This window comes from Ptychodera flava, unplaced genomic scaffold (assembly GCF_041260155.1).
Source record: "Ptychodera flava strain L36383 unplaced genomic scaffold, AS_Pfla_20210202 Scaffold_28__1_contigs__length_4768798_pilon, whole genome shotgun sequence".
Classification (NCBI taxonomy): Eukaryota; Metazoa; Hemichordata; class Enteropneusta; family Ptychoderidae; genus Ptychodera; species Ptychodera flava.
Window position 1 is genome coordinate 2,393,023 of NW_027248350.1, and position 16,263 is coordinate 2,409,285.

General features: G+C 39.5%; 2 protein-coding genes across 2 annotated transcripts; both read right to left on the minus strand.

Moving 5' to 3' along the window:
- Nucleotides 1–7,001: 7,001 nt before the first annotated feature.
- Nucleotides 7,002–7,464, minus strand: LOC139127012 (histone H3). The gene has a single exon (XM_070692943.1). The coding sequence runs from the start codon at nucleotides 7,449–7,451 to the stop codon at nucleotides 7,041–7,043; it is 411 nt and encodes a 136-aa protein (XP_070549044.1). The 5' UTR covers nucleotides 7,452–7,464; the 3' UTR covers nucleotides 7,002–7,040.
- A 5,591-nt stretch (nucleotides 7,465–13,055) lies between these two features.
- LOC139127024 (histone H4) lies at nucleotides 13,056–13,440 on the minus strand. Its single transcript, XM_070692952.1, has one exon. The coding sequence runs from the start codon at nucleotides 13,424–13,426 to the stop codon at nucleotides 13,115–13,117; it is 312 nt and encodes a 103-aa protein (XP_070549053.1). The 5' UTR covers nucleotides 13,427–13,440; the 3' UTR covers nucleotides 13,056–13,114.
- Nucleotides 13,441–16,263: the final 2,823 nt, after the last annotated feature.

The window sequence follows — 16,263 nt, forward strand, 5'->3', positions numbered from 1 at the left end:
ATATTTCTGGATTTCTGTTGCAATATCTCAATGGTACAGGCAATATCTAGATGGGACTATTTGACTTCTGTACATTGTGAAAATTGAAAACACAAGACAGGAGTCAATAAACTAGTGTAAAAACCAATATATTATTCTCTCAACATAAATATGTTAGAAAGATTACAAGTTGTCAAAGAAAAATTGAGGAACAACAAATATAATGAAATACAATGTGTGAGCCTTGTTCTCTGACCACAAAAGATAACATCTCCCCTGAGAACTTAAAAGGAATTGACTGTTATAAAGAAAAGCAGGTATAGTACTGATCACTGTTGATTTGCCAAAAAAGTGTTCTATAATTTAAGTTGTATATATACTAGACTTTCCATTTTGTTTTCATTCGTTGGAATGTAAAATGAATATATAAAACCATCCTGTGATATGTGAAACACTGGCTTAAATTTGAAAAATTGCACTGCTACTCCATTTGATAAAAAAATTGATGCAGGTGTGACAGTTGAAATTAAAAAATGCTGTCTCTCTGACAAAAAAGTTCCCATACCCACTTCCTGCATACCCCCCCCCCGAAATCAAATGGGTCTCTCCTTAATATGCGCATGCGCATATAACAAGTTAGCGTTGTTTTGCCAAGGACCAGCTCCTGGCAAGGACTTTGAAAAATCAAACCGACGCTGTCTTGTTTCTCGGTCTTGTGCGAATTTTGACGTTTTGAAGCTTTTAGCATTTATTGATGATGTTTGTAAATATGAAGTTCACGGTGATTGTATTTTGTTGCTGTCATGTATTTTTTTGGCACGAAACGCTCCTTCGTTACCGGCGAATCTATTGCTTTAGCGAGGCAATCCCACCGGCGGCCCGTTAGTAATAGCTGGGTGAGAGCGAGAGAATTCGCTCTGTCCTTCTACCTCCATGTCATAACAAACTAGCGTCGTTTTATGTTGATGTACTGTCCTTTCGACACAGCGATAACTTTAAGTTTTCTGTTGCTTATTTTGGGTAATTTCGACAGTTGTGCATTGATTTCGACATCATTGTTGAAGCCCGGGTGTTGAAGACAGTGTGTGCTTTAGACTGTCGACAGTCCTCGTGCCTTCTTTTGACCGGATCCGGAGTCACTTGCGGTAGTAATCCAACGTAGGCGATCGAGCGCCGAAGCATCATTGTTGAAGACAGTGTGTGCTTTAGACTGTCGACAGTCCTCGTGCCTTCTTTTGACCGGATCCGGAGTCACTTGTGGTAGTAATCCAACGTAGGCGATCGAGCGCCGAAGGCGCAAGGTCGAGTGCCGAAGGCACGAGCTTGTATAAATACCGAAAGCTACGCGAGACCAAGCAGTAACCACAAGCGACTGGCGAGAGTCTATGTGTGCTTATGTTGACCGATTTACGCGCACTTCAGAATCACGGCATAATCCGACATGGTAATTTGGCATGATCATCAGATCATACATGATCCGAGATTGCACTTTAGCAAGGTCACGATACAGGTGCCGCCAACTAAGCTGTTCGTGCAAAAAGGTGTTCGTGCGAAGTTTTTCAGCGGGCGGGCAAATTTCAAAACTAATCAGCGGGCGGGGAGAAAAAATCTATATTTACTGTGGGCGGGGAAGAAATTTCACTATTTTCAGTGGGCGGGGAGAAAACTTTTTGACAGTGGGCACGGAAGATACGTAGAGGGATGGGAAAGCGGCGTGGTTGATAGAACTTGAGGGGAGATTTAGCGCCTTACTTAGAGGGAGCAATGTTCAAGCTATACTGCCAGCTGCTCCCACGGTTTGCGTTGATCTGGGTTGCCTAGTAGGCATCTAGTTGCAATGGGAAATTTCAGTAGTGGGGAGAGGGCAGAGGGGAGAGTGAAAAGTTGTGGGGAGTGGGGAGCGGGCAGACTATAGATACTGGAGGGCAGCGGGCATCAAAATTCAGTGGGAGGGCATATTTTCCGTGTATGCCAGTGGGAGGGCAGTTACGAACAGCTCTACTTTCCCTCCAAATTTTGGGTCAAGGTCAAAAATACGAAAAATCGGTATATCAGCCTTCAAAACATGTTTTGTGATGACTTTGCAAAATTCATGAAATTTACCAGTTGGCGGCACCTGACGATAACTAATGTTGTTTGTTTCACTGTGGTTTAATACGTAAAGGGCCTATTTCCACTAAAAGACTATTAGAATTTCCTCCTGGCTACTTTGAAATCGTGCACTGGCATGCATGTAGTTGTCAACATCACTATGCTTGAATGTAGTAGACTCTTACTATGAATATATCGACTGTCACTGCATATTGCATATGTGTGCAAGTCACTCCATATCATATCAAAAATGTAGTATTGCGACGTTTGAGCTGCCACAAGCCAGAATTTACAGTTTATGAGAAAGTTATCTTACATGTAAAACTCAGTTCTACTGCAGTGAACAAAATGCAAGCTATGTTGCTTAACTATGGTGAATAACATAATATTTTGTACCTATCACCGTGTCAGAAAATCAGAAGGAAACAACCACTCAGACAAACTCTGGTCAGGATGATACTGTCCAGTTTTAATATATTGTCTCTCGGCACACACTAGATACTCATGACTGTAAAACAACATTTCCATATAATTGTATATTCAGTTTTTATATTTAGTTTGCTTTTCACCATATTCTATGTCCTTCCCTGCACTACATAATTCAAAATTGAATATTGTTTTTGGCCTATACATACTTGAGGGGTAAGCTTATACATTAAAGATGCACTGTTGACCTTCAGAGTCCAAACTTTTTATCATTGTATTGTAGATAGGTGTACACTCCAAATACTAAGTACAAGTGTGGTGAGTGTAACAAGCAAATGTTTTTTAGTCAATGGCCCAAATTTATTTTCTATTTGATGGACAATAAATACATGTGTAATCAATGCCAACAATCCAGTTTAAGTAATTTGGTTTAGATTAGCCATTGTCCATTATATTACAATAGTTTGTGGCTAAATTTTCTCCCCTTCTGTATCATATAAGTTCACCGTTTCCTGTTTTAGATATTGTTGATCCTATTGAGTTCCATCTCTTACTCTTGATTCACTTTCACATTAACTTTCATTTATGTCCAAACAATTTGACTTTTTGCCAGATTTCACATTTATGGCAAATAATAAACAGTAAGGAGGCACAAAGGACGTCGGTGCCCCGGGCCCCATGTTTTCACTATGGTTTCATTAATCGTGTCTAAAACCGGGGTCGAATATATACATGGTCACCCATTCATTCATTATCTTTCAACATGTCAAACAATATAAGCAGTATCTCACATCAAACAAAATTCATGAAAGATGGCCGACTTTGTCAAATGACTCTCCTTTACACAGTCAGCTATTTGAATCAGGTCTAATCCCACTGTTTTCCTCGCTAGATCCACCGGATATGACAGTTAGGGCACTCTAGCCTTGTCTGTTTTAGTGGACAAAAACAGAACAATCACGTTGTGTTGGATATAAATACCTGAAATTAAATATCAAATTCCCCGATGAAGTCATTGCTCTCCATACCTATGCTGTCCCTCATACTGTCAGGTTCTGTTCAAATCCATGTGAGTTCTACTATTTTCAAACTTCAGAATGTGGTTTATGTAATTTCACAGCAAGTTCCAGATGAGATTTGAATTTGTTCACCCAGTTCATCAACATACTACACGTCAAGTTACATTACCGACTTTACTGTAGATCTAAATGTGTATGTGTAAGTCTGTATCAACTTACACTATATTTTTGATGGTACCATACATACATGGTAATTTAGGACAGGCACATCAACTATCATTGTCACCTTTCTGTCTTGCTTGGAAAGTTATCCGTATTATTATGTCATAATACTTAATTCTAAATGATGTTTTTGCCTATCTTATGCCATTGACCTTCAATGTTTACTTCTCTTAACCCTTTGAGTGCCAAAGTCAATTTTTGTCACCTTCAGAAAATATACTCCAGTCAATTGTTTTCAGATTTTTGTCAAAATTTTGATAACAAACTGTAGCCAATGAAATGTGATGGACATTTGGTCCAAAATTATCAAAAAATTACAGAAAAAATCATAAAAATTGGTAAAATGTTGCATTAAATTTTTGGTGAGAACGATTACAGCACTCAGAGGCTTAATGTAAGACAGGAGTGCCTGGATTAATTGCCAGTGTGGTACTGTATATACAGAGAGAAGGGCCTCCCTGTCTGTGTATTCCACACTGGCAATTCCAGGCACCTGTGATGTAAGAATGTAGTGCTTTGAAAAGCAGTGCTTTTTCCCTGTGACCATGCTTCTTTTGTTCTGTAAATAAAGTAACAAATTTAATTGAATTAAACGAATCGTGTAAATTTGTGATGTGCAAAGATAACCACAATCTGTACTAAATTTTCTGATAGGACAGGCTTTAGTTTTTTTGAGAAAGATGAATTTATTCCAACAAAGTGGCAAATTAAACAAATCAACACATCTGTGAAGGCGGCTAGCGTTTGAACAAAATTACAAAGCAACTTACCTGAAAAGAAGAAAAAAATCAGTTATTCAACTTAAAGATCATCATATAAATTCATCCAGGGCGCATCCTTGTCCATCAAGTCTTACAAGGTTTGAAAACTTTGTGATAAAATCCTCAGCTTTGTTCATCATCTTACAAGTGAAATATGTATTCATCCATGAGGAAAGATGACATTTTAATTGCATAACAAACACAATTGGAACTAATTTGGGATAATTGGATCTTCATATTTTTCAAATTTCTCAAAAATGTTTGGTGCCATATAGTGGAATGTTGCAATATTACAAATTACTCATGAAAACAAGTGAATAACTTAAGAAGAAAAGCTTACCTTTGCAGATTAAACTCACATTACTTCACCATCAAATTATCCCAAATTAGTTCTAATTGTGTTAACATGGATTGAAAGGAAACTTTAATCCTGTCAAGAGTAGCAGAATTTCTAATATTCCAAACTCTGCATTTTTCAAAGGAAGTGACACAGTATATGTCTGATGTTGAATTATTATCATTTTCAGTCCCTGCAATTTCTAATCTTTGATATTGATAATGTTAAGTTGTGTTTTCTGAAAAGAAATAAATTTCTGCCAGATTTCTTTTACATATTTACACTCAAATAAGATGTGTTCCAGTGTTTTTTCTTGACCACAAATATGGCGTTTCCCACCACTTAAATAAATAGTTGTGGCCAAGCTTCCTGTGACTAGGCCTCTATGAAATATCTTCCAATATAAATCATTTACTTAATTTCTGACAATTTCTACTAAATTAAGACGACTGAGGTAGCTTTCAGTGAGAGTAAGATTCTCGTCCATTTTTGACCAATCTGATTTTGCATGCCATTTTTCCACTAATTTCTAATATAGTGACCCGGTTTTGACATCACTTTTTGTCAGACCATAATTTTCTTAGTCTAAAATATCATAGATTTCTTCATTTTGGATGTGTGAACTGATGATTTGTTTCCAGGAATCTGGAATTGAATTGAGGAATATTTCCTCTTGGACATGTCTAATTGTACCTCTTCTAATTTTTGCACTTTTTTCCCACTGTTCAAGCCAGTCATGTCTGCTATCATTCCAGGTGTACTTAAGCCTTATAATTCTACTCTTTGACCATTTGTCATAAAAGAGGACACTTCCTTCGTTATTAACATGTTCATTGCACCACACAACTTCACAAAGAATTAAGATTGCTTTGCTCATAAATTCACTCTTGTAAATTCACTTTTGTAAGTCTTAGTGACTTCCCGGTATTTAACATACACTATTGGAATTCGGTTGTTATTGACTTTTAAAATTGATAATGAGATAGTGATAATCACCATTCAGTTTATTCAAATTAGCAATTGGGTGGACTTGATTGGGACGCCCCGGTTCATGTGACCGGAGTATGACCGGTTCTTGCCGTCACGTGGTCGGGGTCGTCCGGTGGATTCTCAATCAAGTGGCCGCCATATTGTATTCGTCGTCTGCCCGACCAAAATCGATCGGGCTATTCGGGGATCCCGAATAGATGCGCGCGCAGAATCCCCGACCCAATCAAGTACGAACTTACTTGGCCTGGGTGCACCGGTCTACACCGGTCGTCCCAATCAAGTCCACCCAATGAAATACTGTCCCTCGGGGGCGCTAGCGCCCTCGACGGACCTTGCAGTCTGCTTTATGTCATGTGTGGATGTTACTTACGTCAGGAAAACCGAGAATCATACAGGATACATCATGTTTAGTTTAACAACGCGGTAAAAATAAATAATTGAACTTCGGATTTTTCAGCCACCAAACCAATATTCAAAGTTTCAACTGTAACCTTTAGTTCTGCTCCTTTTCACACGATTTCTTTATCATTGGCTCTTCTGTATCGTCTGATCTCTCATCTGCATTCGGTTTAGAAAATCTGGCATGCTACATAAAACAACCTGCAAGCCTGCAGACCTGCACCCTAACCTTCAGTTTCTAATTTGGCCTGGACCTAGAAAGCGCTGCGAGGTTATAAGGTACATGTATTCAAATTGAGCCTCTCAGCCGTGTCTAAACATGGATGTAAAAAATACATGGTCTATAAAACAATGACAGCGCAGTTTTCGAATGTGGCGGCCATTTTGAATGACCAGAATCATTGTAGCTTTTGTTTAAGCTTTAGTTTGGAACGGGTACGCTACATATCATAAAACTGAGCTAAGCATACGCATGTGGGAGTAACTGGGTAAGGCAACTTTCGAAGCGCGAACTGCTTTTCACTTTTTGTTATGTTGGAAGTGTTGAATACGCACCTTAGTCTATATGTAGTCTAGTTTGGAGCAATGAATGTTGACTTGTCATATCGGTGAAGAAACACTAGGAGCTTTATCTTTATTTTGTAGCAGAGCCGCGCCATGTACTAATGAAAAAAGCTCTATCTTTATTTTTGTAGTAGAAACGCGCCATGTACTGATAATAGTGCACGTGTAAAGGCGAACGAACGGTAGTTCTCTTTTTTGAGGATGTGGTGGCCCTGAAAAGGGCCGTTTGGTTTGTGTATGCTAGGCACACATTTAGGCACGCTCGCCACGGATACGACGGGCAAGCTGGATGTCCTTGGGCATGATGGTGACACGCTTGGCGTGGATGGCGCACAGGTTGGTATCTTCGAAGAGACCGACCAAGTAAGCTTCACTGGCTTCTTGCAGGGCCATGACGGCGGAGCTCTGGAAGCGGAGATCGGTCTTGAAGTCCTGGGCGATTTCTCTGACCAGACGCTGGAATGGAAGCTTGCGGATCAGTAGCTCGGTGCTCTTCTGGTAACGACGGATCTCACGAAGAGCTACGGTACCTGGCCTGTAACGATGGGGTTTCTTGACACCTCCGGTTGCTGGTGCGCTCTTACGAGCGGCTTTGGTTGCCAGTTGTTTTCTTGGGGCCTTGCCACCAGTGGATTTACGAGCGGTTTGCTTGGTACGTGCCATTTCTTCTTGACGATGCGATGAACGACTTCGAATGCCAAAACAATGTAGCGACTGATTTTTATACTGTTTGGAGATGGCGCCAAAATCGCTGATTGGTCCGTAACGCTTGGAAGGACTCGTTCGTTGATTGGCTGATAATGCATATATAATTGCACCTATACGATCCTTGCTTTACATTTGAAGCACGTTGAGGCGCTGGGGCTATATCCATACACCACATTTCGACACTCCGTCTGGTAGTCAAACTACCAAAAACAAGCGTACCCTCAACCATACTGCCAAGATATAGGTAACAAGTTCTGGTATTACCTATATCTTGGCAATATCACAAAACAAGCAAAACGGTGATTTGCAGAAAGCGTCGCTTGAGGTTTTGCATTTGAAAGCAAGGGCAGCAGCGCCCTCATACGCCTGAATTGTCATTGTAGGTTTGGGAACAGAAAGTGCAGAGCACAATAAGAGAGCACTTTTTACCTTTAATTAAAAACACAAACAGAGAATGCAAATTAATGCGGTAAAAGTACATGAAATTCCATAAAAACCACTATACATTATGGCCTTAATAGCTTTCATTCAAATTGGACCATTGTACTGTTATCATCTCATGTGGCCATAATGCATGCTACCACTGTCTTGTTCAATGTCCTGCTCATTTATTCACAATCTATTATTCTATTGTACATTTCTTTGTTGGCGATGCAGTGTGTCAACACCATCTCACAACTGTACTTCCATCAAATCAACACACTTACATGACAGTAACATTCCATGATGTGACATGCTAGACAAAGTATTAGTTCTAGTTTAGTTACCATAGTAAGTCACAGCCTCTGTCCCTATGTTCTCACAGATTACACATATGGCAGATGTGCCCATCTATAAAAACAGCTTGAATACAATGAGGTGCAAATTAATTGAAATCAAATTAATTAATATCAATAATTGATGGATTATCAATATATGGAAATCTAATTCGTCAAAACTAAAACTTTGTGACTTATATTTTGCCTTCATTTGTATACTCCGATCACTCAAAACTACCATATATCCCTATCACATTCCCAGTAGCTAATTGAGAATACTGCATGGAGAAAAACTGCACAGTCGAACAGTATTAGACAGAAAACCAGTAACAAAATGGGTAAGAACTGTAAATACCGTATTTACAGTTCTAACCCATTTTGTTTGCTTTATTTATTCAAGACTACCAACAAAGTTGTCTTTTATAGCTCTACATCCAGATTCCATGTGGTGTATTGCACAGTAAAACTGTATTACACAGTAACCTTGCCTGGGAGATAGCAGTCTTTCCAGAGTGTTGTACTGTTGTCAGAGTAGAATTCAATGCATTGATCATCTGAACAAGATCATAACTGCTTGTCTTTGTACCTACACAAAGTTAAAATTGCAATATGTGTATGGTGTACATGTGCCCCATTGTGAAATATTCAGAGAACTCAAGCCGGTATCATCCGAGCTTATTTGCATAACAACAGGGTCCATGGGACCGTGACAAAAGCAAGACTGTTTACAGGGTGCCTTTGAATACTGGTTTCTACTACAGGACAGGATGAAAATAAACCCTGGCTTATTAAACTTGTTGTCCATACCATTTATTTCCTTTTTTCCACAGATAGACCTCCCAGTTGACATCAGTGCCTGCTTCAATACACTTTTGCACGATAAGGATAAAAGCGGCTGATATTACTGAAAAACATGGTGAAAAGTTTTCTTAGGGACGGACCATTAGATCTTGGGGGGGGTAGTTTAAAAAACAGAAAAAAAAAACATTTCAGAGCAGAAAGTTAGGAAAAAAAAAACTTCAAACTAGTTTGCAAATAAAAAAAAATAAATAAGAAGACAAAGGCGTAAAAAAAAAATCTGCAAAAGTCTTTAAAATTTTGAATTTTTTTTAGATTTTACCAACAGTAAGCGACAGTAAGCAACTTTCTGTATTTTTAATACATCCCTCCGCAAAAATACTCCCCAAGTGCCACCAAATAACGCCATTTTAATCTCTATTTTTTAAAAGCTCCAACGGCAGGAGGGGGACACCCCCTCTTGACCACCCCCCGCAAAAATACTCCCCAAGTGCCACCAAATAACACCATTTTAATCTCTATTTTTCAAAAGCTCCAACGGCAGGAGGGGGACACCCCCTCCTGACCACCCCCCACAAAAATATTCCCCAAGTGCCACCAAATAAAACCATTTTAATCTCTATTTTTCAAAAGCTCCAACAGCAGCAGGGGGACACCCCTCTCCTGACCTCTTCCCAGTGACCGCTTGCGTGGCCGCTTGTGGTGCTTGGCGTCACATGTTTGCCCTCTTTATCTTCAGACAGCGACGAATGAAAAAAAAATTATAAATCTGAAAATTTACTCTGGAAAAAAAAATTTCAGAAATTTACAATAGTAAAAAAATTTTCACAATGTCATTGTGACCACCCCCCTCCCAAGGTCTAAAGGTCCATCCCTTACGCTCAAGTGGCAGATCAGACAAGATCCTAAGAATGGATGAAGGAAATGAAAGAAGGGATTTTCACCAATATTTATGAGAACACAACTAAGGCCAAAGTAATTAAATTCTTTGTTTTGCGTCCACTCTAAATGGGAAAAGGTACGCGTCTAAGCGGCTGAAAAACACACACAAGAAAATTAACACAATGTAATTTGATTGCAGCAAATAAAAAAAAGTGTAACAAAATTTTAGTTCAGAAAAGCTAAGGGATGGACCATTAGACCTTGGGAGGGGGGTGGTCACAATGAAATTGTAAAAATTTTTTTTTACTATTGTAAATTTCTGAATTTTTTTTTTCCAATTGAGATTAGCTGTGCAAATATTTTTTTTTCAGAGTAAATTTTCAGATTTATAATTTTTTTTAGTTCGTCGCTGTCTGAAGGTATAGAGGGCAAAGATGTGGTGCCAAGCACCACAAGCGGCCACGCAAGCGGTCACGGGGGGGGGGGGGAGGTCAAGAGAGGGGTGTCCCCCTGCTGCTGTTGGAGCTTTTGAAAAACAGGTGTTATTTGGTGGCACTTGGGGAGTATTTTTGCGGGGGGAGGTCAGGAGGGGGTGTCCCCCTCCTGCCCTTGGAGCTTTTGAAAAATAGAGATTAAAATGGTGTTATTTGGTGGCACTTGGGGAGTATTTGGGGGGTGGTCAGGAGGGGGTGTCCCCCTCCTGCCGTTGGAGCTTTTGAAAAATAGAGATTAAAATGGTGTTATTTGGTGGCACTTGGGGAGTATTTTTGCGGGGGGTGGTCAGGAGGGGGAGTCCCCCTCCTGCCGTTGGAGCTTTTGAAAAAATAGAGATTAAAATGGTGTTATTTGGTGGCATTGGGGAGTATTTTTACGGGGGGAGGTCAGGAGGGGGGTGTCCCCCCTCCTGCTGTTGGAGCTTTTGAAAATAGAGATAAAAATGGTGTTATTTGGTGGCACTTTGGGAGCATTTTTTTCGGATTACACATCTTCCTCTGAAACATGGTCTTCGCTCCTCAGTAGCTTCCTATAGTTTGAAAATTGACTATTTTGGTTTCCTGGCTTCCCTTTCTACTGCGTTGTGAAATGCCTACATTCACCCCACCAAACATCATGCATCTCATGATTTACAATTGATTTTGACAAGCTGAGAAGCTAAAATAAGCTAAATAATATAGTTAAATTTGCATATTTGTGTTTTTAGAGCAATTGTTGCCCTTTTTTGATCAAAACATCTATTTCTCTGTAGCAGCATGTCCAAATTGATTGGATGTGTATAGATGTGTTGAAATTTCAATATTTGTCTTTTTAGGGCAATTTATGCCATTCATGGTCAAAAAATATGTATTCTCTGAAAGGGCTTGTCCAATTTCTTTGAAATTTGCTACACAAAAACGATTATTCATGCAGATTTATTCAGTATTTGCTATCGAGAAACTTTCAAAGTTCAACCCTTTTGTGTGTTTTTGTGTTGGATTTGTTGGATAGATAGCATTCTACGTAGTGTATTGTTGAATGTTAAAACATGTGTTGCTGTTGTTTTTAAGGCTGTTTTTTGAGAAAAAAGAATTGAAAATGCCTTTTTAAAAGCAAAATAATGCATAATGACTTGATATGTTCTTTTATCATTATTGACGTGTTTCTACTTGTTCACCCATTCTTGCATTCATCATTGCAATAAAATGCCGTGAAAAAATGAAACTGATGTGGCCTGCATCTGTTTACCTGATCTTAAAAGGCAAATACAACTTTCTGTCTTGACAACCATACCATAGTTTCAATGTTTTACCTAGTGTACCTGCTTGGTTTGTACGCAAGAGACAAGTAGAAAACAGGCTCTATAATTCATAATTTTCAAGTGATCAGAATACAAAAGTCCTGAAAAGATAAGATAATCACAACTTCCAGTATAAGGGATACAGTCACTCTAAATGTATAAATTAAAATTAAAATGTGCCGGGAGGATCTACTAAAAATACAGAAAGTTGCTTTCTGTCGGTAAAATCTAAAAAAAATTCAAAATTTTAAAGACTTTTGCAGATTTTTTTTTTACACCTTTGTCCTATTTATTTTTTTTTTATTTTGCAAACTAGTTTGAAGATTTTTTTTTTCCTAACTTTCTGCTCTGAAAATTTTTTTTTTCTGTTTTTGACCACCCCCCCCCCTCCCAAGATCTAATGGTCCATCCCTAAGCGGTCATGTCCTAAAATTTCCTATTCAAGTACACTGTGTGTTTTTCATGAAAACCTTAAAAACCTAGGCGGGTGGGGACGCAAAACAAAGAATTTAATTACTTTGGCCTAATTATAAAGATGTCTTAGAGTCCAAGTTAGACGCAAGTATACAAAGGGTTTCTTTTCATGTTGTATGATTGTCGTCTTATGAAAATTAGAATCTTACACAGTTAAAAATGCTGTTCACCTCACAATGAAGGCAAACACCCCTTGTTGTAATCTGTCATTGATTCAAATTTCTTCACTTATACCCGTCAGTTTCACAGCACTGGGATACAGTTCCGTTCTCACAGACACGTGACAGTTGTCGGTCTGAAACTGGCAACCCGTTTACAGATCTCTACTGACAGCCAACATACCCTATCACCCGCCTTGACTACGTAACCCGCCTTGAACTGGAGAGGCTTCCCGATTTCTATTGATAGTCCGTTAAGGCCGCGGTTAGGCAACTTGTCTGGTCCACGCGAGACGCAATGATCAGCCCAAACCCTGACCGATTAAGCTGAGCTTTCGTTATTCCTTTGACCTTTCAAAGTAATTTTTTCAATTGAATTTATTCCTTTGGCCATACCTAACCTATTCCGTTTCAATTGATTTTATTTTAAAGGTATCGTACGCAATTTACATGGTTTACTATTCCTTCATTCCAAATATGGTCAGATGACCAAAAGCAATCCATTTGACTAAATTTAATTTGCTGAGATTGGCAACACTATCGAACATAGCCCTGCGTACGATGCCCCGCTCACCACATAGCTGTAGCGGAACACACAGCATCGTACGCAGGGCTATATCGAACACCCCACCCCAAACTCAAAAAAAGCCATGCACACTATCATACTTGTAAGATTGCACACAAGTGATAACGGTAGTTCTCTTTTTGGAGGATGTGTGGCCCTAAAAAGGGCCGTTGTGTGGTTACGGTTTTAGTAACGTTTTATTGACCAGTCTAACCACCAAAACCGTACAGAGTACGGCCCTGGCGTTTCAGAGCGTAGACGACATCCATGGCGGTGACGGTCTTTCTCTTGGCGTGCTCGGTGTAGGTGACGGCATCACGGATGACGTTCTCCAAGAAGACCTTGAGTACACCACGGGTTTCTTCGTAGATGAGACCAGAGATACGCTTGACACCACCACGACGGGCCAGACGACGGATTGCTGGCTTTGTGATACCCTGGATGTTGTCACGAAGAACTTTACGATGACGCTTGGCGCCTCCTTTACCAAGACCTTTGCCTCCTTTGCCACGTCCAGACATTGTTAGATATTACTCCGCAAATTAGAACTTTGAGAGATAAGTAACCACTGATTGTGAGTGTCTACATTTATATACCGTCATTGCGAACGTAGTAGCAATGTCAGATTCCCATGGACGATTGTTATTGGACAGAATATCATGAATAATTCATGACTATTGTGACCGTTGATTGGCTTATAATGCATATATTAATTCAATGGACGATCCTGAAATTGAACCTAGCTTCCGCTGGTCTTCCCTCAGAAACTAGGAACAACCTCACTCACTGTCTCTGCTCCCGGGTCTAGTCTGTCCGTTGTTTGTCATGTGGAGATTGCCTTCATTTTGTTCGATTGCTTGCGGTTCGGAACACGGCACAGGAAAGAGGAAACGCTTTTTCTTTCGATTCTGAAATTTGATCATAGAGGTAAAAGTTTTTTCCCCTTTCTTTCCGTCTTTCCCTTACTTGTGAACGCACAAGACAGTCCCTCACACCGGGGCGAAGGCCGCTGCATGCACTATTTTAATATCCAAAGTATTCCGCGCTGCGTGTAAGACCACTAATTCATTTCCAATAGGCCACCACAGTAACGTTGAGCTCGATTTTCCTATTTTAAAACATTCATTAACTTTATATTTAAAATCAACAGATATCGAAAAGCACTGTCATAGTCCCCGTTACGTTGTTCCAGTCACAAACTATTGATTGAAACTTGTTGTAGTAATACTTAGAGCGATCAGAACGTTCGTGTGAAATCTGTGATACTCTTTCTATTGATGATGAATTTCATTTTCTGTTCGAATGTAATCTTTACCACTGACAATCTACGGATTCAGTTTCTGCCGAATTTGGCAATTAGAAACCCAGGTCTACGAAATTTAACAAACTCTTCATGAGTAACAATATATGTCATTTAGCAAAGTTTATACTTATCAAGCTTTTGAATTAGGGAAAGAAGCCTTGGTATTATTTACGTAATGGTGCAATCTGTTTATAATGTTTATGTAATTCTTTTATCTGTGTTGATCTGGGCTGAAGGCCTGAAGACAATAAAGTTGTTGTTGTTAAAAGATGTAACATTTCTGGTGCAACGAATTTCTGAAGGCAGTGCATTCCACAGAAAAGGAGTACGTACCGAAAAAGCTCTATGACCGTAAGGCTTATTAAAATAGCCGCGAGGAGGAGTTAGGCCTACACGGGGCCTACACGCAATTTCTTTGAAGATCGTAGATTTCTTGTCGTTACATACAGGTCAATTAAATATTTCAAATAAAGCGGTGATCGCCATTAACAATCTTAAAGTCGTTATTAACTAATACGCGCTTTCACAGGTAACCAGTGTAAATCAATTAAAACAGGAGTGATGTGGTCATATTTACGTGTACCTGTGACTAGACGGCTGCTGCATTATGAAGAGACTGCAGACGATTTAGTTGGTCATTTGAAATACCATAGAACAGACTGATACAATAGTCCAGTCTGGAGGTAACGAATGTATGGATGAGTTTTTTCAGTAGTGGGCTTGTCAAGTAATTTTAAAACGAATTTTCCCTAAAAGATAAACTACAACGTTTGATTAACATTCAAAGTGATATAAACCGTTGAGTATAGGGCCTTCATTTTACATTTAAACAGTGATTTTACTAATTTGTAATGAAGCCATGGCAAAAATAATTTAATTGCCATGACCATTAATTCATTGTCACCATGGTTTCATGTATGTGTCTAAAACCGGGGTCAAATATATGCATGGTCACCCATTCATTCAGCATCTTTCATCATGTCAATCAATATAAGTAGTATCTTGCATTAAACAAACTTCATGGAGAAATGGCCGACTTTGTCCCTTTAACATTATATGGATACGTTCATATTCAGGCTTATGTAGCAAGAGACTGACAAGAGCAGAAGTGAAACGGAAGTGAGAGCGCCGCCACTGTTTGAAGTGTTGCAACGATGTCGGCCGGCGACATCGTTACAGCGATGAAAACGCCCTGTCTCCTTATCTCGCGAACTGGTGTTCTGCCCCATAGACGGGCGCATATATAGACGCAGCGCGGAATAGACCACAGGTGACTGTATTTCTGTATAGCTCAATTGAGATATCCGTGCAAGAAAGTGTCCGTGCGCAGTTTTTTCAAAAATAATCAGCTGACGTCGAGATCGAGACGGGGAGAAAAAATCGATATTTCCTGTGGGCGGAAAGAAATTTCATTATTTTCATTCAGTGGGCGGGGAGAAGATTTTCGATATTGGGTACCGGAAAATACGTAGGGGGAGGGGAAACCCGCGGTTGATAGAACTCGAGGGGAGATTAGGGGACGGACCATTAGATCGTGGGCGGGGGTGTCACAATCAGATTATGAATAATTTTTTTACAAATGTAAATTTTTGAAACAAAAATTATCCAAATGTGCCATGATGTGCTAATCTTTTGTTTTCTAAGTAAACAGTCAGATATAAAATTTATTTAAAATTAAAGGGCCATTATTTGTAACTTTTGACCATTTTTTACCTCGGAAAATTCCAAGTTGGAGGCTCATATTTGTTGCAAAATGTTGTTTTACGAAGAAACAAACATGATTAGTGATGTTATAGCCACATAAAACTGCTAATTTTTGTTCAAACGTGTTGCCCTTTCGAGCTTGTTTGTTGATGTCTGGCGTGCTCAGCGTACTGGTGGGGAGAACGCAGATATGGTGACGCCGCGATCACGCCAGATGTACAAGTTTACGTTTATTGCCAGATCAAAACAACATTGCGTCGTGGATTGCCAGACATCTGGCTACGCAAGTTGCTCGGACAATGGACTACGACGTAAGTACCGGGCATAAGTAATGAATATTTATTTTGAAAT